Source organism: Fonsecaea monophora, assembly GCF_001642475.1.
Source record: "Fonsecaea monophora strain CBS 269.37 chromosome Unknown Scaff26, whole genome shotgun sequence".
NCBI classification, from domain to species: domain Eukaryota; kingdom Fungi; phylum Ascomycota; class Eurotiomycetes; order Chaetothyriales; family Herpotrichiellaceae; genus Fonsecaea; species Fonsecaea monophora.
Window position 1 is genome coordinate 293,248 of NW_019173957.1, and position 22,346 is coordinate 315,593.

General features: G+C 52.0%; 9 protein-coding genes across 9 annotated transcripts; 4 read left to right on the forward strand and 5 right to left on the reverse strand.

Annotated features, from left to right (window-relative positions):
* Nucleotides 1-258: 258 nt before the first annotated feature.
* AYO21_04618 (hypothetical protein) lies at nt 259-2,016 on the reverse strand (the record flags this gene model as incomplete). The annotated part of the gene is made up of 4 exons (XM_022654590.1): nt 259-892; nt 1,036-1,146; nt 1,269-1,708; nt 1,828-2,016. 4 exons carry the CDS (start codon nt 2,014-2,016, stop codon nt 259-261), a joined length of 1,374 nt encoding a protein of 457 aa, XP_022513190.1.
* Nucleotides 2,017-5,177: 3,161 nt separating this feature from the next.
* Nucleotides 5,178-6,615, reverse strand: AYO21_04619 (hypothetical protein; the record flags this gene model as incomplete). Its single annotated transcript, XM_022654591.1, has 2 exons — nt 5,178-6,526; nt 6,579-6,615. 2 exons carry the CDS (start codon nt 6,613-6,615, stop codon nt 5,178-5,180), a joined length of 1,386 nt encoding a protein of 461 aa, XP_022513191.1.
* A 1,996-nt stretch (nt 6,616-8,611) lies between these two features.
* Nucleotides 8,612-9,842, reverse strand: AYO21_04620 (hypothetical protein; the record flags this gene model as incomplete). Its single annotated transcript, XM_022654592.1, has 4 exons — nt 8,612-8,692; nt 8,747-8,878; nt 8,934-9,726; nt 9,838-9,842. The coding sequence occupies 4 exons, from the start codon at nt 9,840-9,842 to the stop codon at nt 8,612-8,614; spliced, it is 1,011 nt and encodes a 336-aa protein (XP_022513192.1).
* A 1,299-nt stretch (nt 9,843-11,141) lies between these two features.
* On the forward strand, nt 11,142-11,740 carry AYO21_04621 (40S ribosomal protein S14; the record flags this gene model as incomplete). Its single annotated transcript, XM_022654593.1, has 3 exons — nt 11,142-11,211; nt 11,268-11,340; nt 11,428-11,740. 3 exons carry the CDS (start codon nt 11,142-11,144, stop codon nt 11,738-11,740), a joined length of 456 nt encoding a protein of 151 aa, XP_022513193.1.
* A 344-nt stretch (nt 11,741-12,084) lies between these two features.
* AYO21_04622 (hypothetical protein) lies at nt 12,085-13,304 on the forward strand (the record flags this gene model as incomplete). Its single annotated transcript, XM_022654594.1, has 2 exons — nt 12,085-12,715; nt 12,778-13,304. 2 exons carry the CDS (start codon nt 12,085-12,087, stop codon nt 13,302-13,304), a joined length of 1,158 nt encoding a protein of 385 aa, XP_022513194.1.
* Nucleotides 13,305-13,699: 395 nt separating this feature from the next.
* AYO21_04623 (40S ribosomal protein S16) lies at nt 13,700-14,314 on the reverse strand (the record flags this gene model as incomplete). Its single annotated transcript, XM_022654595.1, has 3 exons — nt 13,700-13,990; nt 14,105-14,176; nt 14,246-14,314. The coding sequence occupies 3 exons, from the start codon at nt 14,312-14,314 to the stop codon at nt 13,700-13,702; spliced, it is 432 nt and encodes a 143-aa protein (XP_022513195.1).
* A 331-nt stretch (nt 14,315-14,645) lies between these two features.
* AYO21_04624 (ribosomal protein L13) lies at nt 14,646-15,235 on the forward strand (the record flags this gene model as incomplete). Its single annotated transcript, XM_022654596.1, has 2 exons — nt 14,646-14,666; nt 14,744-15,235. The coding sequence occupies 2 exons, from the start codon at nt 14,646-14,648 to the stop codon at nt 15,233-15,235; spliced, it is 513 nt and encodes a 170-aa protein (XP_022513196.1).
* A 183-nt stretch (nt 15,236-15,418) lies between these two features.
* Nucleotides 15,419-16,386, reverse strand: AYO21_04625 (uricase; the record flags this gene model as incomplete). Its single annotated transcript, XM_022654597.1, has 2 exons — nt 15,419-16,196; nt 16,250-16,386. 2 exons carry the CDS (start codon nt 16,384-16,386, stop codon nt 15,419-15,421), a joined length of 915 nt encoding a protein of 304 aa, XP_022513197.1.
* Nucleotides 16,387-17,792: 1,406 nt separating this feature from the next.
* On the forward strand, nt 17,793-21,743 carry AYO21_04626 (hypothetical protein; the record flags this gene model as incomplete). Its single annotated transcript, XM_022654598.1, has 2 exons — nt 17,793-21,341; nt 21,387-21,743. The coding sequence occupies 2 exons, from the start codon at nt 17,793-17,795 to the stop codon at nt 21,741-21,743; spliced, it is 3,906 nt and encodes a 1,301-aa protein (XP_022513198.1).
* Nucleotides 21,744-22,346: the final 603 nt, after the last annotated feature.

Here is a 22,346-nt window from a genome sequence, read left to right on the forward strand (position 1 = left end):
CTGTGATCCCTCCATCTTTCTCGGTTCTCTTGATTGTCACGGTCATGGATCTTGAATGGTATTGGGGTCTGGGTAACCGAGCTAGATGGGATAGAATGTGTGTCCTTCCTTCATTACATATCTCAAAACCAGTCATTCCACATCCCTCGACTTGATCTCGCCCGTTAGTTTTTTTTCTTGCCTGCTTGCTATCGCTAGCGCAAGTAGTTGCGGCCCCACAGACGAAAAACACAATGGACAAGCATGAGCATGTCAGGGCTAGGTAAATCCCAGTACACCGGTATCGAACTTCTCAAAGACACTCAGATCAAAGCTCTCGGCGAGGAGCTGGTAGCCCGCGTCGTTGGGGTGCAGGTAGTCGCCGGACTGCAGGGCGTCGGCCAGCTGGCTGGGCACGGACTGGTTGCGGAGGATGGCGTCGAAGTCGAAGACGGCGTCGAAGATGCCACCCCCAGCTCCCGCGGTGGCGGACGAGCGGATGAACGCGTTGACCTTCTGACGGGTCTGCTCGCGCAGCGGGCTCGTGTAGGCCTGCAGCGTGGTGTTGCCGCCGGGGGCGGAGAAGGGGGTGATGGTGGCGGCAAACAGCGGGACGCCGAACGCGTGCACCCGCGCCGCGATCTGCCGGTACGCCGAGACCAGGCGCTCGTACGTCTCGGTCTGGTTCGCGGGCGTCGCGTCGGCGACCCCGATGTCGTTGACGCCCTCCCAGATCATCGCGTACCGCACGCCGTGGTGCGCGAGCACGTCGCGGTCGACCCGTGCCAGCACGTTCGGGCCCAGCCCGTCATACAAAATCCGGTTGCCCCCGGCGGCTTGGTTGATCATGGAGATGGACGTCAGGAGGGGCGAGTTGCTCGATTGCATGCGCGCGTAGACGAGGTCGGGCCATCTATTTATTTATTTTTCCCCCCGGTCAGTTTAGGATCTCTGGGATGTTTGGCCCAGGCTGAAAGAAGACAAAGGGTATAAAAGAGAGAGAAAGAGAGAGAGAGAAGAGAAGAGAAGAATGGTGGAAAGGGGTGTATAACTCACCTGTCGTTCTTGTCCGGGTCGCTTCCTCTCCCGTCCGTGATGCTGTCCCCGATAATTGCCCATGTGCGGTAGTTCGGCGGCGACCACGCTTCGACAGCGGATAAGAAGTACCTACCAATTCACACGTCAGTGCTCCAGCACAACAAAACATCTCTCCAACTTTTTTTTTTCAACGGAAAGAAAGCCAAAAAAAAAGGACATTTCATAGAGAAGGCTGGTGGAGACAAACTTACCAATGCTGGGTGCTGTTCAAAAACGGCCCTGTCAAGTTCGTCGCGCTTACCTGGTCGCCTAGCGTAAACCACGACGTCGCCCGACTGCCTGGGTGGCTTGTGATGAATGTCCCGTTCTGGCCCGTGGCGAGGTACATGGTCACAGTGATGGTGGAGAGCGGCTGGATCGGGAAGTCCAGCGGGTCGGAGACAGCAAGGGCACCATCGGGGATGGTGATGGACGACTCGCCGCCGCTGAAGGTCACCTTTTGGAGGGTCGAGGGCTGGATCGCGCTGACACCTGAGGAGCCGTTGAAAGGCAGCGCGACCGTCATGGCAGTGATGGGCAAGTCGGTGAGGCCAAAGGCGTTGGAGATCCGGATCCGGATCTGTGAGGCGCCGGTCGACATGTGCAGGGTTTGGCGGATCGTGCTGTTGAAGAATATCACCGAGGTGGTGTTCTAACAAATGTGGAAGGACAGGACTCAATTAGTTGTGTGTACCATTTTACCACCGACAATTCTCTATCGTTCTTCTTCCTCTCAGGTATATCTTATAGAGAAAGAGACTGGTTACTCACATATGGAGGTGGAGGCAAGTTTGTGTATTCGGTCAACTGCGGCATTGCCGCCCAGGTGTCGATCCAGTGGCCGTCCGGGATGCTCGGTGCGGTAACAAGAGCTTGTCGTCTGGGTAAGGCGTTGCACCTTGCGATCAGGTACGTGGCAATGAGTAGAACGGCCGCATTGTAAAGGCTGCGCACCCCCATGATGACTGGTCCAGGTGGTGGCTGATTAGGACGAGTATGTGCCTTGAACGACGACGGTTTTCTTGGTATGCAGGCGGTTCAAAGCTTTGCGAAAGCTTGAGCACCTCCTCTACTTCATATAGCTTGTCTTCATGTCCTCCAGTCCATTGAACACGACCTCCGCCTAGGAAACCCGGGGTCGAACTCCGCATTGAGTGACTATTAGCCTAAATCTCGTAGATGGCAACGTAGCCAACGCTCGCTCTTTACAGACAAGGTTTGTGGACATCAAGTATTCGGCATGAGCTGTTAGACGTGACGTGGGACTTTTTTCGGAGACATGGGCTGACTTGGCGCTGTGCTGCTTCGTCATCATCCATCTCAGTGTTCTTGAAAGGGTTCTTTTGGGACCTTCCAGAATGGGCCTGCAGGGACCCGGTCGGCTCAATGTCGTGGTACATCACGTTGGAGCTTGCAGAGGGCAATGATCGTCACCGAGAGGTCGCAAATAGCCGGTCATATGCTCGCACAGGCGGTGTTGAGCAGCTAGCTCAATCCGAACAGCCTGATGCCTCCGCGTCCACAGGGATGCTGTGAGGGACTTGTAAACAACAAAGTCGAAATTGCCGGTGTTGGGCGTCAAAAGTGTGGAGGCGCCGCAGCAACAATTATCCGAAGGCCCGTCCCCATGGGGTTGCGAGCCTTGCTGGACACAGCCTTGTCTCGGATGTAGAGGGATATCAATAACTCAACATAAAGGGCCAGTAATGTGGCTGCTGGGCAGTTCTCTGGGTGAAATCTTCGATACAGGAGCCGTGGAACTGCACATTGCGTTCTCTTGGCTAGACATCCAACCCATTGCGTAGATAGAGTGCTATCGGGTGTCTTGTCCCTCGCTACAGCCTTCCGTTTTGGCCCTGTGCTTACAGTATACAAGGTCCAGGTCACAAATATTGAGATCAAAGACCAAAAGCATGTCCAACGTCTGCTTGTATGGGGATCACCCATCTCCCTTGTGCTACATTTCCGCCTGCTCTTGGTCTCCTTGTCCAATCTCGTCGTCATTTACTTCGTCATAATTAAGTTTCCTCGGGCCAGCAACCTGACCTTGTCTCGCCCTGGCGTACCTGAGACCACTTTGTCGTCTGAAGGCTAGCTGATCTTCCAATGAGGCTCTTCTGATTTGCCTCTCTTGCTCAATCCTTTATTGGTGATGTTCCTCGCTTGGGATGACATCTTTGTCGAACACCAAGAAGATGCGGAAAGGTCCGGTAGTGGTCGTCTATACCTTTCAGAGACTGACAATCACCAACTTACCTCTCCACTTGATTACACCTGTCTCTGTCTACCACACACATGCGGGTAGCCGTGTCGATCACACTCCCGATATCAGTAACGGTAGTACTGAACGAGGACATCCGAAAGATAGCGCCAGAACAGGACTGCTTTCTTTCGTCCTAGGTTGTCTCCCGGTCAAAGGACGAGCGAGATGACGATGACGGCATCCAAGAAACAGCTAACATCACACAGTCGCAGTCATTGTTGTATCCACAGGGGATGTCTTCGCATGACCAGCTCGGTTATAGACTTGGGCACCGTCCGGAGTTAGTGACCATGACTCCACCAAAGACCAAGACCAAGACATCCATCCTCCTGGCCGAATCGTGGAGCAGACAACGTGTTGAGAGTTACCAAGAGAATGAGCCACGAGTGCCAGGCTGACTTGAATTCACGTTGTGTTGTCTGTCCTATGTCTAAGCGACAGACGGCCAGAAAGTCAACTACCTCGTCTGGTTAGCGCTGAAGACACCCTACTTCCTTTCTCAATCGACAAACGCCGAGAGAAATGGAGGTCGCGACTCGTCATCCAGACGAGCATTGGCGCGCAAGGCAACCCCCACAGCCACCAGGTACACCTCATCCGATGGTTTCGCCCTGACCTTACTCTCTGTCCAGTACCTCGCAGGTAGTCGCTCAACACACGCTCAAGTGTCCCTGAACGTCATTCCCCCCTTCACCCTTCACGTTTGTTAACCGTCCGAAGGCCCTCGAAACTCTCGAAACGCAAGAAAGTTTAAAAGCATGGGCCCTCAGCCAATAAAGGATGACTTGCGGCACGTGTCGGAGGGCGGAGCTTTTTGCGCGGTTGTGGGATGGAGCCCGGGATGATCAAATGCCATGCCCATGCACGCTGCGGATGTTGATGATCTGCACACTCCACTGACAATACGAGGCAAGGGGAAACGGAGACTGCCCGCCAAATCCTCGTCCTATGGTGATGCAAGGGAGGGGGAAAGAACTTGCGGGATCTCCCGAGAGGGAAGATGGAAAGAAAGGGGTGTGGTCTTTCTGCCCTCCTATCAGACTACAGTACTTTGTAAGGTTGGACTCGGATGGTGTTCAGCTCGCTATGGCTACGGTATGTACCTTTTGTACTTGTCTCGTGCGCGCGAGAGAGAGATAGACAATTATTGCTTTTCTGCTTGAACTAGATTCACCCCCGCGCTCTTGATGAATGGAGCTCCATCGACGCATGGCACGATGCAAGGGTAGCCACATGATTCTGTCGCTGAGCTTCCGACCGGCAAATTCCTTTGCTGTAGACTTTTGGCCAAAAGGCAAGAACAAGAGAAACAAATCAGATCCTCCAGTTGCTGGCTATCTTACAAAAAGTGGTGTGATTATTCGCCAATTGCGTAGCATTTGTTGTGCCTTTTACCACTCGACTCAATGGCTGTTGTAGTCGCAGTAGTAGCAGTAGTAGCTAATGTATGTACATACCCGAGTAGTTTCTAGTTTCTTTTTCGTCTACATCATTCATTTTGTAGCACTAGAATTTCCCAAGACTTTTGTTTGAAAAAAAGTCTTGTTCCAGTGGGAGAAACCCTCCCAAAAAGCCGTCCCTTTCGTTTGACCACTCACGCCGGAAGGGGGAAAAAAAAAGGAGGTTGCTTCGTACATTTTCCGTTGCATTTCAATCGTGATTCCATCACTCCGCTCCCTCCATCTAAACAGACCAACCCACTCTTGTACTCCATTTCGTCCCATCGCGCACGTCGCGACCCGTTCTTTAAAGTTGTAGAGAGAGAAAAAAAAGGGAAAGAAGAAGAAAAATCATGGAAATTGGTGTATCTGGGCTAATCTCCCCAGTTCGAAAGTTGTCATGGTGTGATTGAGAGTGATCACCCGCGCAGTGGTCGGTCGTCGTCAGAGCGGCGATGCATCTCGTAGCCTTCAATTCTTGGTCGGGGCTTTTCACCTGGCAGGGTTTGTGTCGACCCGGCGGTCCGGTTGTAATTCGGGAGACAGAGCACGACGACGTAGACGATAAAGATCAGGCCGGAGAAGACGCTGTAGACTGCAACTGAATAGGTCGGGACGTTTTGGCTGCCAATCATGCCCGCAGTCTTGAATCCCAAGCCGCCGTTGACGACACCTAGCAGGATCATGGCACGGCCGAGCCAACGATGGGTGTGCCCGGAAGCGCTCCTGGTGCCGTACTTTCGGAAATGCATATGCTGGAGCAGACCAAGAGCAGGCTGGAAGACCCCCATCCACGCAACGAGGATGTAGCCAATGACCATGTGGTAGCCATCCAGGTTGTCGACTTGTTTGCCGAGTTCAACGCCCAGGCCCAGGCCGACAATCATCAAGACCAAGCTGAGAACTTGCAGCGGAGCGTGGATATGTCGGACTTTGTTCGTGTAGGGGAGGTAGAGCGTCAATGCCGCCAAGGGGAACATGACCACAAAGACCAGAGGCATGATGACGGCATGAGCAGTTCGGATGTTGTCGTCGGATCCGCTGCTGACCTCTGTACCGCTCGACGAGGACGGGTTGGAGCTCACGATAGGGTTGGACACGCCACCGGTAGGGGTAACCACGGTGCTTGTAGTAGCCGTCCCGGTCTCGGTTGTGGTGGCTGGTCCTCCAGTTGCGGACTGGGAAGCAGATTGGGTCGCCGACGGGGCTGCTGAGGAAGAGTCGTCGTTGGAGGCTGCCACGAACGGGTTTGACGAACTTCCACCAGTCCCCTGAGTCAAATCCAGGGTAAATCCACCGTCACTGTCATGCTGGTTAATGTTGGCAGATGTGTCTGTTGAGTCAAGAGGATCTCCTGATTTGTGGGCATAGATCCAGTTACTCGAAGAATCCGTTGGGCTCATACTACCACCACTCCAGCTCAGGCAGCTGTCGCAGCGAATGTTGGCGACAAGCGAGCCATCCGAGGCGATACCGCTTCCTTCCAGTAGTGAGACCTGGGCGTCAGAGTTGAACCGTGGTTGGACATGCCCGGTGCCCAATCTGGGGGAGACAGTCACGTTGTTGCTGTCGGCGGCATATACAACGAGCATGTTGGCCCCTGACATGCCAGTGCCCTGACCAAATGCGACCCATTGGGTGCCGCTGGGGGCACTGATTTGCAGAAATATTGAGCCGCTGCCGGAGGAGGCTGTGTCTGACGGCACATTGACTGCTACCGCGTAGTTACTCGTAGAATACTGTGCAAATTGTGCCGAGGAGCCAGCCACTGCGGCCAGGGTCAGTATAATGTGTCAATGGCAGAACCGCGAGAGGCGTACCGAGGGTGGCCAAAGCCAAGACGCCTTTCTGCACCATCGTGCTCCAACAAGGTCGATACAATCAGAAGTCGGTAGATAGTGTGGTGATAACGAGCAGACTGGGTCTCGTCAAATTCTGCTACGAGTCAAGAAATGAGGAATTGTTTGCAGGGTCAGGGAAGGATATAAGCCTTTCTCTGCTCGACGCGTTGGTTGAAGATATGGGGGAGTTTCGAAACACGCGACGGAAGTCAAAGGGGGGGGTTTTAATTCTTTGATCATCTCCAGGAGTGCGAGCCATGTTCAAAACCTTGGGCAGATTGCACGTCAGAGAGGGGATGGCTTGATTGCGCGTTCCGTGGCTTGCCAAGGGGCTTCAGGAGAGCTACATGCGACGCTTTCCTAAAACCCCGACCCCTGTTTGGGAAGGATTCTTTCATACGGCCCGCCATGGCAATTACGCGGCACCGTGCAACAGCAGATATCTCGTCGCATAACAAAGAACTGGCTGTCGACATACCCAACACAGTGCGTGCATCACCTCAATGTGGACCTGATACCTCCCGAAAAACGACCAAAGGTCTTCACGGAGTGACTCCGGCGCGGCGAACGTACAAGGCTGGATGACAGACAATAAATAGAAATCATCCACAGGGACTGAACGACCAGGAAAGGGGATCAGCAACCCACACATCTAACTTGATTGGGCACGGCTCCGAAATAATCCACGCTAATCCACCGCTTATCTGTCTAGCGCAAGGCTTGGCACCCGCCCACCTCCACAGGGCACGGCGCAGGTGCATGGCAATGGTAATCTCTTGCTGCCCGATTGGCTGCGGCGTTAGGGGATATATTTGAGTTAGGGAGGAGTATTTGGACAGATACATGCAAGTATTTACTTGTCGTCGTACCTGTAGGGCTCGGCATGCTGGCTTTTCCCGTTCTGGTGTCTGGGAATCGGTTGCGTCGCACAAAGAAGCATCCTGCGATATATCAGAGCCTGTGATTGGATCTCGTTGGGTTTGATCGACGGCTCAGATCTTCAAACGTGCAAGTCCTAGGCCGGCTAAATGATCCCACCGTTCCATGTTGTACAGAGTAGGAACCACGGAGAGGGGCGCAGTGTGTGTAGATGCGCAATGTGGCCCAGTTCCTATATACGGCGGCTGGAAACAGTTATGAGGTCAGGAAGGATTTCTGTGTGGCAACTTGTCTGTTCAACTTCCCCATTATTTCCGGAATTGTACGGGCCGCGGCGGCACTCCTCATGCCTTTCAGCGACGGATAAGACGGTCCTCGCTGATGATTGGAAGTCGGCAAAGCATCTCACTATCTATGCACTTCGATAATGCTGTGAGGTGCACGGAATGACTTACGATACTCGAGTCGACGGCATGCGCACAGCAATGGTTTGGTCTCCTCTGGAACTTTGCGGCAACCTTTCCCCAGCCAATCGCTGTTCTAGAGATCATCAAAACTAATATAATGCAAGCAGCTGATATTGCCATCTGGGGAGGCGAAATCCCCTCTTTTAATTCGTAGCTGTGTCGAGTCCATTATTTTTGGCATGAAGGATCTCGCACCCATCTGGGGTCGTTCTGTTTGGTTAGTCATGCTTCTCCGGCAAAGCCTCTCCTATTTGAAAAAGGCAAGAGTTGGCCCTTCCTAGCCACCATTCCCTTGCCGGCCCTTGCCCGGTCAACAGGAAAGCAATTCGACTTGGTTATTGGCGTCACTGTTGATCGCATCGAAGACTCGGAATTGCAGGACCTTCACTGGACCGGGCCCTGATGAATTTTATGATACCCAACTCCCTCACAAAACCCCGGGCTCCCTCCCCACCACTCTCCCATTCGCCGAGGGACCCCCTCTACGAGTCAGTCTTTCGTCTTAACCATGATTTCCTTGATCATTTCGTTCCCAAGTCTCACAGCGTCGGGGAATCTCGGGGCAAAGTATTGTTGGATTCTTTCGAACCGGCTCCGATATGCTTCGAATGCGCCGAACGAAACGCATTCAGACCATGCCTACGGTCAAACACCACTATCATTAGCCTATGTTGATTTGAGGCGACACCCCATCAAGGGTAGAGATAACACTTGACTTTGAGTTTGCCCAAAGACAGGTGCATTTTCCTGGAGGACATGCAGATAGACAAAGTCAGGCTATGCCACATTGGAGAGACTTACTCTTGCCGCAAAGGTGAACTCAAGATCGTCCGAACGAAATGTGTCATCTTCGATTGCCGTGTTGATTACTTCATCTAGCAAGGTCTCGTTGCGAAACAGATACTCAGTGACCCCCAACCAGATTCGGAAGAGCTAGGAGTTGGGTTGTCAGAAATAGTAACAGAACTAGGCCAAGGAATATACTCACAGGCGTGGAGCAAATCATATGGTCGTATGGAACGATGCCGAGTTTCCACCAACAATCGACAATGCCCAACAGACTCAGGTGGTTGTTTGGCATTCTTTCTTTAGGTCTTCGTGAGAGCGAGAACTTGTCCAACACATCATCCCCAAGCAATAGATCTTGATCAACAGCGTCTTTGGAAAAGACTGCCGCACCAGCCGTCTTAATCCGCCGGGACAGCTCCTCTCGGTGGCCACCCAGCATGAGCTTGAAGAGTTCGGTAACGGACTCAGCATACTGTCGAATCTGTTTTTTCGCTGCAGGGTTGAGAATTGCGAGCCCAGCATAGACATGCCACTTGTTGGCATAGATGCGCAAAGTGATGTTAATCTTGACGTTTTCGATGCCACCGATATATCGATCGATTTCCCACGGGAACTGGTTGTTCGCCGCCCACGCGGTTCCCATGCTCAAAAACGCAGCATGCGTAACAGCCTGCGTGTCTGCTGTAATGCGGTCATGCTTCTCCCCCGACAAGAAGACGAACTTGGAATTCAGGCAAGAGAGGATTCGGACACAGAGATCAACACTTTTCTGAGACGCTCTGTGTTGAATGACGACAAGGGGTTGGCCTGTTGGGTCTACGGCGGGGCCATGCAGGGAATGGCAAGAAACAATCTCAACGTCGTCGGGCAGGTACTTGTCAAAGGCAGCCAGCTCAGGCGCTTTGCAAGAGGTCTGTCCACCAACAATGGCACCGACTTTGGTGGACGGGCCATATTCAGCAACAATCTTGTCAATGAGCTCAGCCTCGACACTGTATATGATCCAGTCGCTGGCTCGGGAAACAAGATGACCATTAGGCAAGATATTTATTCCTTTCTAATCTTGGTCAATCATGTTCATCAACTCTGCTGACGACACAAACCTCATTCGCGTACTCCTCGTGTAGAGTTTGGAACTTGTCTGGTCGATCGCAAGCGTTGACTCTGCATGGCTAACCATCAGTTCTATGTTTTTAGAGGACAACAGTAAGGGTTTCGTGTCTATCGGCGCAAAAAGGTCAGCTAAGAATCCTCTGGGAACTTGATGTGGTAGATTGTAGCAACAGATAGCATAACCATCAGACAAGAAAAATTTAAGGTAGCGAGGGTTTTACATCAGTGACGGCCGTTGGGATAGGATGCTACATCAGAATGATGAAAGCAATATCTCAACGACCATGCTCGAGCCAAATGCACTCAGAGTCATCCTTGGAAGATAATGAGAGAAAACAAGCCAACATACCTTGGGCAACAGACATTCAGCGCGCATTATCTTTTCAAAAAACATGCACTGCATTCTCGTACCTCCATCCAGCTTGACTGAATCTTCTTGCGTACATACGGCCCATGTCACCCATCCCAATGATCCCGACCGTAATGCCCTCCATGACTCACGGTGCGGGAGGGACAACTCGGGTGTTGTTGACTTTTCAATTTGGGGTTGCCCTGGGTCGCTATCTCTTCTCAATAGGGCACTAGGACATTAGTAGATATATCACTGCAGCAGGCCATCGACGTAACGATCATTAAACCTAGCACAAATTGAAAGTATAGCACTTTGAGCTGTTGAACAAAACGAAAGTCGCGTTGAAGATGGGAACGGGAGAAAGTTTTCTTAAGACGCCAAGGCACTAATCCTCATCTAGAATTGGCTCTTGGCACGATTGGGGTCAATGCTCAGGCGACTCAAAGTCGCTAAGGTTCTACTTGTACGAGGTACACATTGATCATGATAACATGGCAGCCAGCTCAAGCATTTTCGCCCCGATCCTGGTTCTGCTTTTAGAAGATGTGAGCGACCACACAGCGATGTATGTACTACAAGTAGCAGTTCATCCTCTGGTGCTTGTGTAGCTTAAGTATTAGTCGATAATCGAACCGTCTTTATCAAGAGTGTATCAGTGCTCCTAGTATCAAGTCCTTCTTGACGCAGGCGAGAACCAAATTGGAACTACATTAATGGTGGTGAACTGGCCAGCGCAATGAGTGGTGAGCTTCGTTTCAAAGCGACGTCCTCAATTCTCCGCCAAGACATATTGACAGGATTTGGACTAGCGTGAAATACACTGGCGGACCTGTCCCGCTCCCACGCACCAAGCAGTTTCCCCATCAAAATCTCAAAATCGTCGAAATTATTCTTTCCTGTCTTTCGCCAGTCCACTCCTACAACCAACAACAACAATTCAAAATGCCTCCCAAGAAGAAGGTCGAGCGCGCCGCCACCGAGAACATCTCCCTCGGCCCTCAGGTGCGAGAAGGTGAGTGAAATTGAGCAAAGTTGCGCATGGATTCTTGTACTAAATATTGCGCCCAGGTGAACTCGTCTTTGGCGTTGCCCGCATCTTCGCCTCCTTCAACGATACCTTCGTCCATGTTACCGATCTCTCGTAAGTGAAAAGAACCACAATGAAGCAATGCCGTATATCGGGAAAGGTGCAGATGGTTCAAAAGGCTAACATTCTGGGTGATTCCAGTGGCCGCGAAACCATTTGCCGTGTTACAGGAGGCATGAAAGTCAAGGCCGACCGTGACGAGTCATCTCCCTACGCTGCCATGTTGGCAGCTCAAGACGTTGCTCAGCGATGCAAGGAACTCGGCATCACCGCTCTTCACATCAAGATCCGGGCTACTGGAGGAAACGGCACAAAAACCCCAGGCCCTGGTGCTCAATCGGCTCTGCGTGCATTGGCTCGCTCGGGTATGAGAATCGGAAGAATCGAGGATGTTACTCCCACGCCATCCGACAGCACGAGACGCAAGGGCGGTCGTCGCGGTCGTCGTCTGTGAGCATGTGCGCTGGACTCGGGTGTACAACTGTTGCTTTTATTCCCTGGTAGCAGCTTGCCGCTGGGGGAAACAGCCCAAAAACGCTTCTGCAGGAGACGGGGAGGGTGGACTCAAATACGCGAAGAACGGCCCTTTGTGCCTGGTCTTCAATGCTGCTACTCTTCTGCGGTCAAATGATCGCAACGAGGAATACGTGCATGCAATGATGAAATCAAAAGACAAAACTTCATCGCAACTTTCGCGTCCGTAGACTTTCCACCTCGTAGCCAAGCCCGTCTCTCCTTTTATTTCTCTTTCCCCCCAACCAAAAGGATTAACTGGTTATGGATTCACAAAATTCCTCGATGTTGATCATCCTCTCACTCCCACCCAAGACTTTCGTCGGCCTAGATCTAGTGTCATTCAATTCCTCGCCCAACTTTCACGGTATCGCCAAAATTCCTTGGGGATTTCATTTTCTGTACACTGGAACCGATGCCTCTCTGTCGATCCGACATGGGAGATGGCTGAATTTGAATTCTACAAACCCAATTCAAGTCTTGCGATGGAACCGGGACGGAGAGTCCCTGCAGGTGGTGGACCAAAATGATCCAGGCGCACGGAATGCGATCGCTGCTGTCTCGGACGGCCGCGGATTAGTCGACTACGCAGCATTACAGAGCGCGACTTCGGAGCTATCTGCAGGAGAATCTAAGGGACGCGATACATCCGAGGCGGCAGCAGCAGCAGCGGCTGACGACGAGGACGGCCGCGCAGAAAGCACAGACTGGCCCGCTCTGACAACGTACGTCTCTTCTTCGCTTCTCACGCGCATTCTCTCCCCAGACTGGATCATCTCGTCAATATCCTCTGCACCCAGTGACACCGAGACCATCCCGGGCCTTTCGCACCTCGAAGCCTCGAATGCCCTGGATCAACTACCCCTCGATCTGCTGCCGGTCAATCTCAAACAGACGTGGGCGGGCGGGGACATCGGTCGGGCCAGGACGGACAGGGCACGGGACCGGAGCTGGTACCTAGCCAACTGATCGAGCAAGCCGCTCACGGGGCCGGCGGAGACAGAGCGCAGGGTGCGCGCGAGTTGCTCGGGGAGCTACAGTTCTGCTTCCTGATGGTGCTCACGCTCGCGAACTACAGCTGTCTCGAGCAGTGGAAGCGGCTCCTTACCGTCTTCTTCACCTGCCGCACCGCGCTGGACGAAGCGGAAGGCTACTTTGTGCAGGTGGTCAGAGTGCTGCGTCTGCAGATTATGCATGTGGACGATGTCGAAGGCGGGCTGTTCGAGCTGAGGGACGAATCTGGAAGCGCTTGGCTGAGGACGCTGTGGGCTCGGTTCAGGGCGGTGGTGGACGACGTGGACAAGGACCAAAGAGACTCGCTGAGAAGAGAAGTTGATGGTTTGGAGAGACTGTTCGAAGAAAAGTATGGATGGCAGAGTGAAAGGGACACGTTGAGGAGAGGAATGTTTGAGCTAGAGGATGGCGAGCGAGTCGAGGTTACCATGCACGGCGTTGACGAAGATGAAGAGACTGGTGAGTACGCGCCGGTCATCGTTGAGACTTGACATCAGCATCACGTAAGAAAGCAGTGCGAGTCACATTCGAACGATCATTCAAGCGTGATAATAAGAGATCTTTTGAACGAGAAATTTATTCCGGTTTCAGTTGGCTGCATGTCCGACCACAAGCCTTTGCGCCTCGATGAGTGACCCATAATAGGCGGAATCGGATCTCATCGGCTTGACGAGCCGTATGATGCTCCTTTCGTAGGTGTTTTGGAACAGCTTCGATGTCTCCATCTTTGCACCATTCTTTTTTCCCTGACTGACAATCATGGTGCTGTCCTCACAAGTCAACCAGAAGCACAACCGCAAGCATTCCATGTGCTTTCCACGTAACAGCGCAACTGCCACCGCCACAGCCACCACCGACCGATCCTCCTCCCAGGCCCAAGTCCCACTCAACGATACGACTTTTGGTACCGCGCTCTTGCACCCGGCCCACCAAACTTCTTGGGCTCACACCGTCTGTTATCGGCAACCAGGAGTGTACGATCGTATTGCACCAGAGCCTGTTTCAACTGGTTCTTCGTGTACTCGTCGACGAATTTCTGGTAGTAAGCGACGATTGATTTCGAGATGGCTTGGCGGATGGCGTAGATCTGAGAAGTATGACCACCACCGGTAACGCGGACGCGGATGTCAACATCGGCAAATTTGTCGAGACCGACAATCAGGAGTGGCTCGTAGACCTGAGAGTTGAAACAAACAATATGAGCAACTGTGTTTATTTCTTGGTGAATCACTTCGCTCGTTTTGGACGAACTGCGAAGCGAGGGATTGGGGGTCGAAAGCCAGTATCATACCTTGTAACGCAGGATTTCCGGCTGGACGAGAGAGAGAGGTTTTCCGTTGACTTTGATGAGGCCCTTGCCTTTCTGTAGAAACCCCAAATGACTCGTCAGTTTTCCATCTCAAAGTCGTCTTGCGCATCGGGTTTGTCTGACCTTGCAGTGGGCAACCGCCGTAGCAGTCTTCTTCTTGCCGAAGCACTGTACACTCTGGGGAGCCGACATCTTGGGGACTGGCGGCGATTACACAGAGCTGGTACAGTTGGGTGGATTGCTCGATTGTGAAAATGTTCTTGGGAGTTGGTGGTGGACGATTTTCGCAGGGAAAGTGCGGGCATGCGCCAAGAATTATGGCACTAAACCATTTGTGGTACTAATGCAATTTTCCGACTCGAAGCTCAATGCGGACTCTTTCTACCGCTCCATAGGACGTAGGATGTTAATCAACAACCTGCTTCGAGTATTTTGAAGGTTTCCTGTGATATCGCGGTAGGCCTGGGACAAGCTACACACAGACCTTGCACCTCTTTCATGTCAAGATAGCATTAAGCCGGCCATGTCGCAAACAATAGGCAAGGTATGTTCCGAAACCTCTTTTCTCAGAAACATTACCTGCGCCTGAGTCTCACCCTAACCTTCCTGTCATGATGCTAGACCCGTCTTGCCTACTCTCGAACATGGCACTATATCGATGTAGGCTCCGATTCTCGCTCTCTCGGTCGGATAGCCTCCTCCATCGCCGTTTTTCTCATGGGCAAGCATAAGCCCATCTACGACCCTTCTACCGACTGCGGCGACTACGTCGTGGCTTGCGGCTGCCACGACATACACGTTACAGGCAAAAAACGCCAACAAAAGCAATACTACACCCACAATACGCGCCCGGGTTCCTTAAAACAGATGAGCATGGAGAGGATGATTGAGAAGTGGGGTGGCGGAGAGGTGTTGAAGAAAGCTGTAAGGGGTATGCTACCGAAGAACCGGCTGAGGGATAAACGGCTGGCAAGGTTGAAAGTTTTCGAAGGCACCAGCCATCCCTACAAGGCCAATATTGTGAAGTTTGCAGGGAAGCCATTCACAGGCGACGAGCCAGGGCCTGTCATGCAAGCCATTGCAGCGAACCAGGAGACGAAAGTGAGCTCATAAACTGAGAATGTAATAGTACTTTTATGGCGTTCTAGGGACAAAGAAAGGCATACGGGGTTTTGCGAAAATGTATAGGTGGATTATTTCGGGATATTTACAGCCTGTTTATTGTTCTCCGGAAATCCCTGTCCCATGACTCCAGCACCAGAACTCCGTGACCGAACACGCTCGAGCAGATTTTGTCTACAGCTTGGAGGACAACGCAGTGTCGTCCCGGGACACAGTGCACTTGATCAGGCCGTTGGGGTCTGACTGAGGCGCATAGACTTCGGCGTCCTTCCCAGTGTTCTTCAGGCCATGATGCCAGCTCAGATCAATCTCGAAATAGTGCTTGTTCGGAAGAGAATAGTCAACTGCTTGAACAAGAGATTGAGCAGCGAGGATCTCCTCGCACATCTTATACATAGTGTTTTGCACACTAGGGCTCTCCTCGAGGGCGAAGAGTCGGAAAGTGATGTCTCGAGCCTTGGACCAGGTCTCATCAAATTTGGAAACATGCTTCTTCACGGAATCCAGGCCCGCAAAAGTAGACCATTTCCAGTTGGCATCGACCGAAGTGCTGAGAATTCGATCCCAGACCTCGGGTAGGGTGGTGAACTCGTCTCGGACAAAGTGGTGGAACTCAGAGCCGGTGCTCTTGAGCACTAAAAGGTCGGAGATACCCGACTTGATTTCTATTCCCTTGCCCTCGATAATATCTGCTTGTACCAGTCTCTTCTCATTCCCGTCACGAAAGAAGGAGTGAGGGTGAGGCTTTCCGTCAATCGTCATACGGGTCCATCTGTGTTGGACAACGCTAACATGAGCAGCGTGAATGTGCTTGTAGGTGTTGATGAAGTGAGTGCCGAGGATGGATGCGAATAGTTCGGGAGGGTGGACTGGGTTCTGCTTTGCCATGATGTAGGTGGTGTTCTTCATTGAGTCGGTTGCAACCACAACACTGTTGTCGGCTTTGGTGTAACTAAGCGACATCAGTATATCACGCATGGTAGAAATCGGAGGAGCATCACTGACGATACATCAATCTCTCCTTCTAGCAAGACGCAGACTGTCATCTCATAAACGGTGTGTGTCTTGGTGGCTTCGTCTCTCTCGACCTTGTACAGGCGGATGTTGTCTTTGCCATAACGAGCTGCAGCGAGCTTGGCCATCTTGAGTAAATGTGTTTGGGTGGTAGACGTGATACACTGAGATTGTTCAAGCTACTACTGATCTTGGTCGCCTGTTGTGAGCGAGTACAAGGGGATAAGAGACAAGGGAAAGAGGAGTCGGCGCCGCAGATTCTTTATATCAAGACTTCTTACAACCTCTTATCGGAGGATGACGCCAGGGAAGTAAAATTCCACGACCAGAATCACCAATTGCATGCGTGGCCATGGGTAAAGATATTGTAAAACTGCTGATCATAGACGCATCGAGCAGAGGCGATTGGTGTGGCCGGCCAGCAATTTGGTCAAGACTGGTCTGTTGTACGAGCTCATGAACAACGGAGGTCGCCGAGACGCGCGCCCGCGCAATGGCGACAGCATATGCTTTATCGGTGACTAGCATCTACATGGGGATGTCGAGCTCACCTGATAATAGATCTGTTATGTTCTTTTTGGAGATCCTGAGATACCGTGCCTGAGCGGGAGCGCTACCCAGTAATAGTTTGGTGGCTGGTCCAATGCAGTACAAGACATTTGGTATCTGGACACCGCAGCTACGATATGGTTGATCTTTATGGCGGCCGTTGAGAAAGCGGTATGATGTCAATATGAAATCTCGGTCTATGAGCGGTATGACGGCTGCCTCGTTTACTAGGTGCTCAGCAGATGGGAGTTTGACTTGTCCGTCGCTAAAGAGGAGTCGTCGAACGACAGGAAGTCTGGGGACAAGGCATGTTTCGTTCAGGCATCTTTTTGCATGTGCTCTAGCGAGACTTGGGATGGGACAGATCGAGGGGCCACGAGGGCCCAGCATAGCCTAAAGCTCTCAAAGATTTGGGATTGGGCATGTTAAACACCCCGTATTACCCGTAACCACCCCCCGAAAAAGCGACCCCGCAATGCTTGGACGGACACGGATCATCAGGGGGGGAGACGCTCCCTACAAGCGCATGCCTTAGAACCCGATCTCGCTGTGACTTGGTGATTGGATCTTGACTCGAATGACTACTGTTCATCCACAACTCACTGCATGTCAATTGTCGACACACTGGTCTGCATCTCTATCCTTTGTACATCAATTCTCGGTACGACACCACCTGTCGCTGATACGTTTCCTTGCTCCTCCTACAACCGCGCAACCGCAGAGCCATCCCCGGTACCAGGCCGCCCAAAGATAACGAACGGCGTTGGATTCATCCAAAACAGACCACTTACGAAAAGCCCATGAACAATTCAACCAGAAGCAGAACTGCAGACAGGACGCTGCCTCCTAAATTCCACAATATCGGATTCCGCGACGCTCCCTCGTCCTGTTCCGGCTGAACCGATCAAACATACCTATGGGTGTCTCCTGCGCAGCCCCAAAACAATCAACCACCTAGCAGAGGGTCGACACCCTCCATGGCTCGATGGCCTCGTCGGATCAAGCGTCGGGCTACTCGGTGACACCCACTCAAGGGCGCTTCAATATCCGCCATGCATCTAGGAAAAGTGACGACTTCTCAGCCTCTCAAAGACCCTTCATGAAAGATGGACGCTCACTGTCCGGCGGAAGTGCTCAGTTCAGCCAAAAGGCTTTCGTCCCAGCATTCACTCCTGCCAATCCTCCAGGTAGTTTCAGCACGGATCTCAAAAATCCCACGCATTCTGGAAGGACTACTCCGCAGACGGAAGTGGCAGGTGTGACCTTTGCTCGTCTGCCGCCGCAATACAAGGATGCCGATCCTCTTACTACGTCGGAGCAGCGGCAAGCTGCGGTGCGCGACAAGATTGCAAAGGAGATGAAAATAAAACTCGGGACGGAGAACATGCTCGAGGCGTTGCTGAGCAAGAACAACAAACAAACCAAGGAGCAACGACAGAAGGTCGAGATGGAGTTGGGCTCTTCCAACAGGAAACTCGCCGAACTGAAGCAAGAACTTGACCAGGAGATAATGCGCTCTCAGACCCCGACCACCCCCCCGAACACGCGGCTTACCAGTTATTTTCGAGGTAGCCCGCTTAAATCACCTCCCTTGGGGCAAAACCAGGGCCCCGACCTGACCGAATCAGTCGACAGCGAGTCGCCCACGGTGGTCCTTACTGAAACCCTTCAACAACTCGAAGCAGATGGAATGCCTCCGGATTACTACATCGAACGTGCAAATACTCTGGTCGATCTGTTGAAGCGCAACCCTGGTCTGAAGTATGATCTGGCCTGGAAAGTCTTCAGCGAGCGGGTTCAGATGATGCTACTCAGCGAAAGTTCCGATGTCGTTGCAGCAGGCTACAGACTGACTCGACACGCTATCGCTGATAGGAAATCATTGCAAACCATCCGAACCCTCCGTACAGACGAACTGGTCATCCTGTCACTGGTTAAAAAGGCCAATGCTGTGCTGGAACGTGAGCAGGCTGTCAAATTTGTGCGAGCATTCCTGGACGTGAAAGACGGCGTCTATGAGCTTTCCCGTGCTGTTGTGCGAAGTCTGGTAGCGGTCGCTGAAACATATGACGACCGCCTGAGAGATATATGCCTGTTGACGCTGGCCGAGCTCCTTATGAAACACACAGAACTGGTCGTCGCAGCGAATGGAATGAGCACTCTCACCGAAGCCCTGGCAGACGGCTCTTTCCCGGCGCCCGAAGGTCTCGTCGCTAGCTTTCTCCACATCCTGGACCATCCACAGCAACGCAAGTACTTACACACCGGCCGGGAGTTTGAGGCTATGTTTGCTCCGTTTACAGACCCCCTGTTGCTCAGCGGCAATGAGGAAAAATTGAAAACGTGTGCTCAGGCTATTGCAGCAATGCTCAAAACTTGGCCCGGCTTCATCTTGTTATCGATGAATGGCGCTTCTCCTCTTCGATCTCTGATTGACTCGCTGGTCTACCCCATTACACAATCTCGAGATATCGTATTGGAGCTTTTTTTTGACATCCTCCGCATCAAACCACCTTCGTGGTCTACCTCGTTTTTGGCCGGCAGGAGGTTAACAACCTACGGCAGAGTCAACACTTTGCAAGTGGAGCAACCGTCTCAAAGGCAGCTGGCAGAATACAACGCAGAGGGGAGGTTTGACTTAACATATCACTTCTCGGCCTTCGTGCTGGCAGCATTGGTGAAGGCAGGTCTGATACCTGCACTGGTGGATCTGATCAAAATCGAGGAGGATGCTGCTCTAAAACGGAAGGGCACTCTTTTGCTGACTGAGGTTCTGAAACTTTCACACCATGCTCTGCCCGAAACGATTAGTTCGAGCATCCAGGTCCTTGGTGACCTTGTGCCCAGTTGCATCGATTTTGGAACCGAAGTGACGGCGATCAATATGGGTATGATCTATCAGATCGAAAGCATCAATCGAGCACTCAATAGGGCGTCTGTTTCTACCTTCGGAAGAATCGAACAGGTTGACGAATTAGCCGTCGGCCCTCAGACTATTGAAAGAACAAAGTATACTGCCATGATGGACGGAGATCAATTTCGGCAAGCTATGGCCGACAGCCAGGTCACGAGTCATTCACAATACATCAAATGGAGATGGGAGCTGATCCAAGGCTTGGTCGAAGGGCCTCTGACCAATCCAAAAAGGCTGGAGGAGGCCATCAGATCTCCCAAATTCATGAAGCGACTTGTTGGATTCTTTCGACCCTTCAAATATCGATTTTCCACCATCCGAAACACCAGGCCTAACCAGCGCTACATTCGCACCGGCTGCGCTCTGATGCGGACACTAACTCAGACCTCACTGGGCGTGCAGTACCTTGCGGAGAACAAATTGTTGCGCCAGATCGCAGAATGCCTTGCCCAGATCGATCCGCACAGCGGGATTACTTCATCTAACCCACTGTTTGAGCGGCACCACATGGCTGAGACACTCAGCGCAGGTTATTTTGCCATGCTCGGCGCTTTAAGCCATTCTGCTGAGGGAATGCGCCTAATGGAACAGTGGCATATGATGGACATCTTCTACCACCTTGTTGAACTCAAAGATCGAGATGACTTGATCCGAGCACTCCTCGGGAATATGGACTACACCCTGGACACACATCTTCGGGTTATTCTGTCGAAAGCACTGACCTCCGGCGTCAAAGATATCCGACTCTTTGCTACCAAGCTGCTTCGACGATATGCGGTAGGTCGCGTACAGTATTCGTCGGGCCTACAAGACCGCTCCAGTTCCCATTGGGCTCTTCGACTGGTTCTTACGCAACTGTACGATCCAGACGTCGAGGTCGGCGAAGTGGCCGTCAAGATTCTCGAGGAAGCTTGTAATCAAAGGAGCCATCTGGAATACGTGGTCAAATGCCGACCATCACTGGATCATCTCGGAGAGATTGGCGCCCCCCTTCTACTGCGCTTCCTTTCGACCTCTGTAGGCTACCGATATCTCAGCGGACTTGACTACATTACGCAGGAAATGGATGACTGGTTCCTGGGCCGAAACGATGCATATGTGGCTCTCGTGGAGGCTTCAATCCTTCGAGCCTACATGGACGCTAATACCAGTAAGGTGCATTTTAACGAAGATGCCACCGTTGACCTACATGAGGTTGGAATCGCACCCCCACACTTCTATCGAGAACTTGCTCGGACGCATGAAGGGTGTAAACTGCTGAAGCAGTCGGGGCACTTCTACGAGTTTTCATCTACGATCCGAGATTTCAACCTCGAGGAAGAAGACCCGGAAATACTAACCAAGGTGAAAGGGTGCATGTGGGCAGTTGGTAACATTGGTTCAATGGATCTCGGGGCACCGTTCCTGGAAGAGGCGGATGTGGTCACCACAATCGTAAGGATTGCAGAAGGTGCCCACGTTTTGTCGATGCGTGGCACTGCCTGTTTCGTTTTAGGCTTGATATCACGCACCCTTCACGGTTTCGAGATGCTTGCTGAAAATGGGTGGGACACGACGGTGGATCCGCGAGGGCGCTCCCTTGGTCTCTGTCTGCCCCGTAATCTGGAGGCATTGTGCTTGGTAAGTTCGTGTCTGGCATGCTCGAAGATGTAGCTAACAATACAGAAATCGGTTGGGTCTGCCACTGTACTCGTATCAACATCCCCTGAGGACGACGCCAAGTACAAGTACGCTACGACGGACGACAACCCGGTCAGAGCGAAGATACTCAAATCAATTGTCGAGATGGGCAATTCAGTCATGTACAAAAAGGCTGCCGCAGATCTTCATGCCCTCAAAGCGCGACAACCTAGCCACTTTGGCGACACGGAAATGTTTCGGAAAACGTTGGTCATACTAGAGAGTCATCACTATCGGCTGCAGGCGCGGCACTACATCCTCAACCTCTTTAACAAGGGTCTAATGCGGAAGATCATCTTCGACGAGGACATGGGAGACTCCACCGAGTCTGATACAGGGTAGTTTTGTCATACAGACATACAGAGGATGGTCGAATATGGACCGCTGATTGACTCGGAGGCTTCTAAGCGAAGCAACAACAAGTTGGGAAGGCAAAACCCAAAAGGCGAATATTGTTAAATATAGGGTCTGGGAGGGTCTAGAACAAATGGAGAAGAGGGACACGTGTGCGGGAGGATCAGTTCGGCAAAATAGCGTGGCGTATTGCGGCTCTGTTGCCAACAGCTCTGGATGGATGTATTGGGTATGGCATTCCTGCAAGATACTTTGTGGGAACGGAACAGAAACGAAAGGTATGGCGTTCTTTTGCATTTGGTGGTAGGTTTGCTATGCCTTGGAGGTGTCTCTCTTGTATCGCCACCTGCCCATTCCCAAGCTAGAGGAAGAAAAGTAAAGAGAGATTCGATGACTTTTATAGCTTTCCAGGGACCAAAGATCCCAGACGATGAGTCCCTTGCATGCACCTCGGACTGCATACAGGTAGAGCCTGTAAAGGAGGGCATCTATCAAGTTTGTCCATATCACGTAGGCTTCAATCACGTGCAAGTGCTGTCACGTGTGTTGTCGACATCAGGGCCAGTGATGACGACGAATACTGAGGTAGAG